The sequence below is a fragment of the Sinocyclocheilus anshuiensis genome, unplaced genomic scaffold (assembly GCF_001515605.1).
Source record: "Sinocyclocheilus anshuiensis isolate Anshui unplaced genomic scaffold, SAMN03320099.WGS_v1.1 scaffold891, whole genome shotgun sequence".
NCBI classification, from domain to species: Eukaryota; Metazoa; Chordata; class Actinopteri; order Cypriniformes; family Cyprinidae; genus Sinocyclocheilus; species Sinocyclocheilus anshuiensis.
This window is the reverse complement of record NW_015546076.1, coordinates 29,491-40,274: the sequence shown is the minus strand read 5'-3', so window position 1 is coordinate 40,274 and position 10,784 is coordinate 29,491. Positions and strand designations below refer to the sequence as shown.

At 38.3% G+C, this 10,784-nt stretch overlaps 1 protein-coding gene across 1 annotated transcript in view; it reads left to right on the top strand.

Moving 5' to 3' along the window:
- The first annotated feature begins 1,738 nt into the window (after nt 1-1,738).
- Nucleotides 1,739-10,784, top strand: part of LOC107699882 (dual specificity tyrosine-phosphorylation-regulated kinase 1A-like) — a 14,542-nt gene continuing 5,496 nt past the window's right edge. The window contains exons 1-7 of the mRNA XM_016501306.1: nt 1,739-1,786; nt 7,274-7,470; nt 7,687-7,779; nt 8,000-8,188; nt 8,453-8,600; nt 9,894-10,180; nt 10,276-10,422. Of these exons, the coding sequence (XP_016356792.1) occupies nt 7,351-7,470; nt 7,687-7,779; nt 8,000-8,188; nt 8,453-8,600; nt 9,894-10,180; nt 10,276-10,422 (984 nt within the window). The 5' untranslated portion in view covers nt 1,739-1,786; nt 7,274-7,350. The remainder of the gene's footprint in view (nt 1,787-7,273; nt 7,471-7,686; nt 7,780-7,999; nt 8,189-8,452; nt 8,601-9,893; nt 10,181-10,275; nt 10,423-10,784) is intronic.

The window sequence follows — 10,784 nt, the reverse complement described above, 5'->3', positions numbered from 1 at the left end:
AGGAGATTGGTGGGTTTAGGGATCAGGGGGTGGAGATGGGTGGGTTTAGGGATCAAGGGGTTAAGATGTGTAGGTTTAGGTATATGTAGGGTGGGAGGAGTTGGATCTGGATCCAACCACGCCCCCTGGATCTTGTGTTCTGCAGTGAAGACCGTCTCGCGTACTGTGGTTCGCAGCGCGCATCAAAATGCCAGAAGTCACGTGATTTCAGTAAACGAGCCTTCGTTACGTCATAACTGTTTCGAAATTTCAATAGTTTGCCTTTTAGGGGCGATGATCTCCGTGAACTGGTGAATCATGCGAGCTGAGATCGCCCTCCAGCAGCGAACCAATGAATCAGCGTCTATGGCTATACGATCTCGGATCAGTTTGATCAATTTGTAGACATTTTTAATGAGACATTTGTGTTTTTATGCATGTTTTGGTCTGAGTTTTTGTTGCATTTACACAGTTTTGACCAGCAGGCGTCACCAGCGTGTGGTGTTTCGAGCGCTTCGAAACAGTGAATCATTTTGCGAAGCAATTGGTTCAATTGATTCGAAGCTTCGAAATGGTTCGTTTCTCTCGTCACTAACGGGTGGGGAGGCCACGCCCAGACACAACGTCACGTCTGTCAGCCAATTGGGGCTGGCGTAATGTAATAGGGCTTCTGAGGAATACGCGGAAGGGGCGTATCCCATAGTGAGACACCTCACTTAATGCTATCAGAGAACCGGGGTTACGCAAGTAACCTATTGTTTTTTGTTCACCTTTTCGCGTAGCTGTTTCTTTAATATCTGCACGTCGTTGATTTTTTGCGACTAATTTTACTTTTGAAAACAATGAATTTACGTCTCCGCCTCTCCAGAAGCGAATAATCTTCAATGTGCGTTTCCGAGCGCTAGCTGCGTTCGTTAAAAGTCATTGAGAAAGAGCGCTAACTAGCCGCTAGCCTTCACTTCACCACTTATAAACCATGATTGCTACACAAATGAGGTCTGACATGGGCAAAAACGCATCGGAAAGACGCTGTTTTACCTGCCTAACGAAATAGGAAGGCATTTCGCCCCGTCTGGCTTAATACGTTAGGGGTGTCTCATCGGAAGCAGCGTAGAGAAACTGGATCAGTCGCCTCACTTTACTGGATCTGGGACTTTAAATGAAGATCACACCATCAAAGGTGAGTATTTGACATTTGTAGAGGTCTAAGTGAATCGTATGGCCTTTGTTAGTTTGTTTACAACCCGCTTGTTTGCTAGAAGCTACAGGCTAGGTTGATTTGGCCTAGATGGCTAGCTGATTAACAACTTTCCTCACGTTAGTTAACGATCTTTGTTCATACGCCAGATAGCTTATCCGATCATCGGCATCTGCTTTTACACTCCCCAAGCCCCAGTATTGAGCATTTGTTCAGGTTTTAGGACAGTCTGTTAGTCGTTTAACAGGTACCCCGTGTAGCTCTGCTAGGTCAGCCTGCCGGAGCAAATGTGTGTGTATATGTGGGGTTTGCTCAGCCTACGATTTTACATAGCCGCAGAAAGTCAGCCAGCTGGTGATTACAGAAGTGCATCATCACATCACTCGGATGGGAGTGTTTGGCTGGTAACGCTGGTGGTGGAGGTGATGATGATGATGATGATGAAGCCCCATGACTAGCGTGTTGTCAGTTAGCCATCAGGCTGGTTTCCTGTCGGGGAGGGGTGCTGACATTAGGCAGCGATGTGATGCCTAACCATAGTTATCCAGCAAACATAGTCGCCTCACTTTACTGGATCTGGGACTTTAAATGAAGATCACACCATCAAAGGTGAGTATTTGACATTTGTAGAGGTCTAAGTGAATCGTATGGCCTTTGTTAGTTTGTTTACAACCCGCTTGTTTGCTAGAAGCTACAGGCTAGGTTGATTTGGCCTAGATGGCTAGCTGATTAACAACTTTCCTCACGTTAGTTAACGATCTTTGTTCATACGCCAGATAGCTTATCCGATCATCGGCATCTGCTTTTACACTCCCCAAGCCCCAGTATTGAGCATTTGTTCAGGTTTTAGGACAGTCTGTTAGTCGTTTAACAGGTACCCCGTGTAGCTCTGCTAGGTCAGCCTGCCGGAGCAAATGTGTGTGTATATGTGGGGTTTGCTCAGCCTACGATTTTACATAGCCGCAGAAAGTCAGCCAGCTGGTGATTACAGAAGTGCATCATCACATCACTCGGATGGGAGTGTTTGGCTGGTAACGCTGGTGGTGGAGGTGATGATGATGATGATGATGAAGCCCCATGACTAGCGTGTTGTCAGTTAGCCATCAGGCTGGTTTCCTGTCGGGGGAGGGGGGCTGACATTAGCCAGGGATGTGATGCTTAACCATAGTTATCCAGCAAACATTGCTCAGTCATGTAGTACGGGTTTAGACTTTAGCGTGACGATGGAAACGTTAAACGAGTCCTATCGAGCCCGATGAATGGCTAAGCCAGCTAGAGAGGTAAGGTCCACTTTACCTGTCACTATCACTCAGTATAACTCTGGCTAGTTTGCTCAGTGTTCACGGCTTTTTATCAAGTTTTTTGTAGTTAATGTAAAGGAATTGATGGCACGCTGCTCAGATTCGTATTTGTTCATCTGTGCAAGGCTTTCAGAAGGATGGTTTGTCTTTTCCAGATGAATAATGGTCTCTGACCAGGTATACAGTGCAGGTTGTAAGATTTCCCCCTCAGTGTCACCTGAAGGTTCAGCTTTGGTACTGTTAAATACATAATAAAAGTACAGCCGATACAGATATGGATGCATTATGCACAGAAATGTCTCTTAAATAGGGTCATGGTTTGTTGCCTTTGTTTCTCTGAGGTAAACTTTATTCTGAAAGTTCATAGGTAGATCAATGACAGATGTCATCGTTTTTTGTCCATCACTTCCTCCCACAGCAGTCTAAAAGAGTAATTGACAGTGGCCCTAGTTTAACAGGAGCTTTTTGTTCTTTCCTGTGATGCGGTTTATTTGTTTTGCACAAACCTTATTTCAGTCACACTATAGGAATGAGCTGCATGCATTTAGCTGGATATGCAGGAATAGGCCTACATGCACAAAAGGACCAGGGTCTGTACTGTCGCTTACACTTTTTTTTCTCTTTACACTCCATGCACAGTCCAATATCCCTTTTCTTTCCATCTTATTGACATTGTTTTGGAGTTTCAGTGATGCTGAAATCCAGCTAATCTGCTGTAGTGTTGTTTGAGGGCTTCTTTTTATTAGCATTTAGAAAATTAGTCAACATTTAGGTTAATTATAACTTTATGTAACATAGGGAATTTTAATTGGGGGGCGGGGTGTTATTCCTTTTTGAACACTCGAGTATGTTTGGGTAAAGTAGGTGAAGTTTGGGAGTAGTTGTGAACTTAGACTTGCTTGTAAAAATAGGAATTCAATGTTACCCAAGTTTGAAACAAAAAAAGCGATCAGAAAACAAAGTACAAATGCATGCACTACATGCTCAGTATTGAGATAAGTTGTCATTTTTTCTAAATTGTTCTTTTATTTTGATGTTTGTTCATCAAAGTTTGTTTGCAGCCCTTCTGTTCATGTAGGACTCAAAGGAGATTTTGATGGGGAGATTCGTTTGTTAACACTCATTGCAAGTGAATAAAACATTTTACAACTAATTAAGATTAAATTAAATTATATTGGAAATCATGCATCCAGGTTAGTTTTTTGCATCGGTTCTTGTTATGAAGCTGAAACTGTTGTGCATTTATGCACACCGTACTCTATTGATCCCTGTGGTAGTATTTGTCTAATTCAGTATTCGTATGTCACTGTGTAAAATGATGGGTAAAGTTGAACATTGTTTAGCACGGCTGCATTTAGTCACTTTGAAATTAGTTTGAAGTGGAATATCTACTAGGTAGCAAAAAAAACCCAACAAGTTGTTTTCTTTTTTGTGGCTTAGTTTGTCTCAGTTTGCTACGTTTTTGTTCTTGTGGTCCACACCAAATAAGTGGAATAATTTCTGGGACATGCAACACATTTTAACTTTGCAGTTTGAGAAGGTGTCACTGGCCATTCTGAAAGCCATAAATTACAGGGAGCTGACCCACTATTACACTATAAGAAAAGACCAGTTATGTTGTTACAGAGCTTTATTATAGATTGGAAAATGTCTGATGTAAAGCCATAATTGTTCTTGTTGCATGTGCATTCAACATGTTTGGCATTGTTGTGAGAAGGTGATTTATTGATCACAGTCCCTTACTGTACAGTAGTCCAGGGATTTTGTTGTATGTTTGATGTTTACCTGGCCTGACAATAACCAGACATGCCATGGAAAAAAATTAATTGAAAAGGATGAATTAAATGTCAAAATCTCATGAAGATAATTTATTATTTATTTTTATTTGGCTATTACAAAACATATATCACTAGTCTTTGCTAGTGTTGTTTTAGGTTGTTAAAAACAAATCTTATAATTAATTTATTATTATTATTTACTTGAAAACAGGATAATCATAGATCAGTAAACAGAAAAAAAATGATAATACCTTTTTTGTAGTTTAATCAGATTCAGAAATAAAATGTCAATCTGAGTAGTACACGACATGTCAAATCTGAGTGACAAGCAGAATAGTGAAATACACCTCTGAGGGTCATATTTAATGTTTATATTTTCAAAGCCTTGTTCACATATTTTGTATGTTACCAACTTTATAATTTTTTATTCAGGCCTATAAATTCTTATTTTAATTTAGCAGTTATAAAGCTGCTTATAAATCACAAAGAAACAGAACTCTATATGTAGTAAGAGGGTCTTCTGTGGTGCAGAATGTAATGTTGTTTCTGTTTGTACTGTGACATACATCAGTTTTTCTCTAGGTGAACTGCATGCAGTCCTTGACAACATGAATCATCAAGCCCATATTGAGAACTATGCCTTAGCGGAACAGATAAAAAATACACGTATCTCAATATTTTAATGTACTTTTTTCTTTAAATATATCATCAATTTAAAATGTTTATGTTGGTAAATGAATGTAAAAATGTGCTGTAAAAAATGTTTTATCATTTCATAGGTTTTTGTCTTTTGAATCTTTTGAAATGGTTGTATTTGAGGCTGTTGAAGTGTTTCCATCCTCTGATATTTTTTTGGATCGCATGAATTCTTTGCCCTGCCTTAGTTAGGTCAGCTGAATCATTCTCTGCTCCTACACCATGAGTGGGGTCTGAGCTGCTATTTTGCTGTCAGGCTCCAATGTGGTGGATGCTTCATCTAAGTGTGCCAAAGTTCAATTTTATTTCTTGTTTATTTCTTGTTTTCTTATTGGAAAATGGGAGCAGCTCTGCCCTGGCAACAAAAGTAGGCTATTTGCATACTCTTCTGTGATTGGCTTGAACATTGATGGGCTTGCCAAATCACACTGTATCTTCTTGGTGATAGGCTATGCTAATTAGGTGCTGTTGCTGGGATTCTGAATAGTGGTGGGATTCTGTGTGGCTGTGGTGCATTGTGTTGCCTGGCAAGAGATGCTTATATATGAGCAAGCTCTTTATAATTATCACAATTTACAGCTAAAAAAGGACAGATTTCTGACCAAATATTTTTGTAATTGACATGAAATTTGCAATCTGTATAGTTATATTAAATGATTTTGTCTTTTTGTTGCTATGGTTTAATTGTTAGTGCCTTTATTTTTCTGGCATTCCTCTAATAGGGATGTTTTGCTATATTCTGATAAACAAGATTCATAAATTCATAGATTGTTGTACTTAATTATATATTCGCTTTCTATTCTATTGTGTTTTAGTTCTAGTGCTACAAGCCTATGCTTTATTTTTGTTACATAAAAATTAGGGGTGTAACGGTACACGTATTCGTACCAAAAATTTTCAGTATGGGCCTTTCGGTTCAATACGCATGTGTACCGAACAAATACAGCATTGTTTTAACCACTGCACGAGCAGAACTTCATTGGAAACTTCCAGTTTTATATATTGTTGCTTTTTAATTTCAAATTATGGCCTTTTTTCAGGAAATTCAAACAATAAATGCCGTTTTGGCGCTTTTTGATGTGGCGCGACAGATTGCTGTAAACCTCAGTTCAAACCAGTGTTGCCAAGTCCGTGGTTTTCCCAAAGAATTAGGCTATTTAACACTGTTGCCGCGGGTTGTTTTTCATGTCCGTGGGTTGAAGCAACTCCAATAACATATTTATCCCCTGGAATGTGAATTTTAGCAGGGGAACCCTGCCAAAAAACATGTATTTTACCCCCCGGAACGCGATTTTTAACTGTGGACCCCCTCGAAACACAATTGGGCTAGTTTTGAGTAGCGATTGGGCGGGTTTTCTTGTGAAAACCTGGCAACCCTGGTTCAAACTGCAGCGCGGAATGCGAGTGAGCGTGATCATCCCTCCTCTTTACTATTAGTTTTAATGCGAAATAAACATGAATAAACATCTCACGCCTCACGTAATCGCTCAATCAGTGTTTCGACCGCGGAAAGACGACAATAAAACGGCTTGTAAACAAAATGTTACATAGCATTTCATTTATCAGGAAGTCATCAGTGTCCACAGCTCGTTAGTGTGTTATAAATGAAGTGCAGAGAAGAGCATTTCGCGAAATATTAGACTATATAGGCCTACTCATTATATTTTACTTTACCTGTTAGTGATGTTTTAATTATTTAATGTTTAAAGAAATCTGTTATGAAACGAGTTATGAGAGGCACTGTGTAAATGAATATATTTCAACAACAAACAGAATTTTTATAATTTAGAAGTTAATTTAAAAACTGCATTATGTGCAATTTACATGTTTGCATACATTTTTTTTTTTTTTTAAGTTAAGTGTTGCTTGTTATATTTAAAAAATAAATAGTGATTAAATTTAAGTTTGGGCTCTGTTGTTAACTGTGACCTTATAGTAGGCCTAATATAAAAGGGCTCACTAGTTTAGAGCATAAGCTGAGGTAGATTTTTATCCCTAAGAAAATGTATTATAACTTGAGTTTATTTAAAGAAAGATCAATTTGTTCAGTAAACCACTGTTTAATTAAAAAATAGTTTTTCCCCCTGCTGTACCGAAACCGTACCGAACCGTGACATCGAAACCAAGGTAATGTACTGAACAGTGATGTTTGTGAACCGTTACACCCCTAATAAAAATCTCAGAGATGGTTTTGCTCTCCTAAAACAGAGAGAAAAGGATAGTCTTAATAACCTGAAAGAGGTTTGCGGTTCAAATGATCACAGGGAGAGAGGAGAATTTAGTTCTAACACTCACACTAATTTAGCTTAAATTTCCTCTAGGGGGAGAGACCTCAGCATGCAAACCCTCGTCTGTCCGGCTTGCACCCTCTCTTTCTTTCCATGCTGCTGGTCTTCAGATGGCTGCTCCCATGCCTCATTCGCACCAGCAGTACAGTGACTGTCAACAGCAGAGTACAGACCAGTCTGTCACTGTACTGCCATACAGTGATCAGACACAAGCACTCACTGCCAGCCAGGTACTGGATGCTCCGCTCCTGTTTATGCACTTAGTTTTTTTTTGCATCGTGAATAATCATGGATGAAGTACGCTCAATTATTGTGCTTTGTAAAATTAATTCTTCCTGTTACTTGACACTTAGTCTTTGGATTATTTTACCTCTTAGTCAAAAGTATGTGGATTTGTTAAAAAAAAAAACTATTAAATCTACATGTTTCCCCTTCTTTTATTGCAGAGGCACATGCCCCAGTGCTTTCGTGACCCCACTTTAGCTCCTTTGAGGAAGCTCTCCATAGACCTGATCAAAACCTACAAACACATCAATGAGGTAATGTTTCTTTATTTTCCTTGCAGTAGTACAGCGTAAAATAAAGCTAAAAAATAGTAATAAAGAACAAAATTATACTTGATCATAAGTAGACATATATCTGAAAAGTCTTTTAGGAAGTTTTCACACTAATAAATTCTAAAGTTATGAGCACAACAATGCTCAAGGACTTTTGTATTGAGTCTAATGCTGTGAAGCTTGCTTGCTCTCCTTTGTATAGGTGTATTATGCAAAAAAGAAACGACGACATCAGCAGGGTCAAGCTGAGGACTCCAGCCACAAGAAAGAAAGGAAAGTCTTCAACGATGGCTACGATGATGAGAACTACGACTACATTGTCAAGAATGGGGAAAAATGGATGGACCGCTATGAAATTGACTCTTTAATTGGAAAAGGGTCATTTGGACAGGTATGATGTCTAGAGTCTCTTAAGTAGTTTATTTTGGAAAGGAAGAAAACCTATTTCAAGATTTTAAATGGTAGGAAATAGGGATATTATCAGCTTTTGCCCTGACAAAATAGAGGCTAAATTATTGTTCTGGACTTGGAAAGCAAAATCCATAGCTGCTAAAATTATGCACTGTGTAATCATTATTTCAGAGTATTTTTTATATCTTATAAGTAAACAAAACTTAAGTATTGTCTTATGAATGTAATCGATGGCTGTTTTTAGGTTGTAAAAGCTTACGACCGAGCTGAGCAAGAGTGGGTAGCAATTAAGATTATCAAGAACAAGAAGGCCTTTCTGAATCAAGCTCAAATTGAAGTACGGCTTCTCGAGCTCATGAACAAACATGACACAGAGATGAAATACTATATAGGTAAGGAACCTGTTCAGTTCTTTGATATAATTTCAAAATCTTTGCATACAGTGCATTCCTTCAAATTTAAATCTAAAAATCTTAATGTATTTTGTTACTTTTTTTTTTTGCCTCAGTACATTTGAAATGGCATTTCATGTTCCGGAATCATCTTTGCTTAGTATTTGAAATGTTGTCATACAACCTGTATGACTTGTTACGGAATACGAACTTCAGAGGTGTCTCTTTGAATCTGACACGGAAGTTTGCCCAGCAAATGTGTACAGCACTACTGTTTCTCGCTACACCTGAGCTCAGCATCATCCACTGTGACCTAAAGCCAGAGAACATCCTGCTATGTAACCCCAAGAGAAGTGCCATCAAAATAGTGGACTTTGGGAGCTCCTGCCAACTGGGACAAAGGGTATTGTGAATCGTCTTATTTTTTGTATGTGTGGAAAGTGTGGAGATTGTCACAGTATGCTTAAAGTTATTGATTACGTATTCCTCCTCCATCAGATATATCAGTACATCCAGAGTCGATTCTACCGCTCCCCTGAAGTGTTATTGGGAATGCCATATGACCTGGCCATAGATATGTGGTCTCTGGGATGCATTCTGGTGGAAATGCATACAGGAGAACCTCTATTTAGTGGAGCCAATGAGGTAATGAGCTGTATGAGTTGGTATTAATATTATTAATGATGATTATTATTATTATTATTATAACTAATGTTTCCCGTGTCCTTAAACACCATGAATACAAAGTTTTATGATTGACAACTACATTGATATGTGGGAATAAATCCCCTAAATTATTGTTTAATGTGTGTACAGAATACAGGAGTTAAAACGGAATGTTATAGTAAAAAAACATAGATAAAACAAACGGTCACACTTTATTTTAAGGTCCAATTCTCGCTACTAACAAACCATTAACTATGACATTTCCCTCAAACTGCAAATTTTCTGCTTATTTATAGTTTGTAAGATAGTTGTTAAGTTTAGGTATTGGGTAGGATTAGGGATGTAGAATATGGTCATGCAGAATATGTGCTTTATAAGTACTAGTGCTGGGCAATGATTAATCGTATCCAAAATAAAAGTTTTTGTGTACATAATATATGTGTGTGTACTGTGTATATTTATTATGTATATTACGGCTTCTCGAGCTCATGAACAAACATGACACAGAGATGAAATACTATATAGGTAAGCAGCCTGTTCAATTCTTTGATATCATTTCAAAATCTTTGCATACAGTGCATTCTTTCAATTTTAAATATAAAAATCTAAATGCATTTCTTTTCTCAGTACACTTGAAACGGCACTTCATGTTCCGGAATCATCTTTGCTTAGTATTTGAAATGTTGTCATACAACCTTTATGACTTGTTACGGAATACGAACTTCAGAGGTGTCTCTTTGAATCTGACACGGAAGTTTGCCCAGCAGTTGTGTACAGCACTACTGTTTCTCGCTACACCTGAGCTCAGCATCATCCACTGTGACCTAAAGCCAGAGAACATCCTGCTATGTAACCCCAAGAGAAGTGCCATCAAAATAGTGGACTTTGGGAGCTCCTGCCAACTGGGACAAAGGGTATTGTGAAGCGACTTATTTTTTGAATGTGAGGAAAGTGTGGAGATTGTCACAGAATGCTTAGAGTAATTGATTACGTATTCCTCCTCCATCAGATATATCAGTACATCCAGAGTCGATTCTACCGCTCCCCTGAAGTGTTATTGGGAATGCCATATGACCTGGCCATAGATATGTGGTCTCTGGGATGCATTCTGGTGGAAATGCATACAGGAGAACCTCTATTTAGTGGAGCCAATGAGGTAATGATCTGTATGGTTTATTATTATTATTAATAATGATGATTATTTGAACTAGTGGTCGACCGATAGGGTTTTTTTGACAGCCGATGCCGATATCTTGGAAAGCAGGGTGGCCGATGGCTGATATAAAGCCGATATAATTTTATTTATTTTATTTCATATTTAAGAAATTTGAAATCATTTGAAAATGGATACAAAAATAAATGTGTAAAATAAACATGCTCATACTTTAAATGACAAAGTATTTTTCACAAATAAACAAATATTTAAAGGGGTCATATGATGTTGTGCTAAAAATAACATTATTTGGTGTATTTGGTGTAATGAAATGCGTTTATGCGGTTTAAGGTTCAAAAAACACA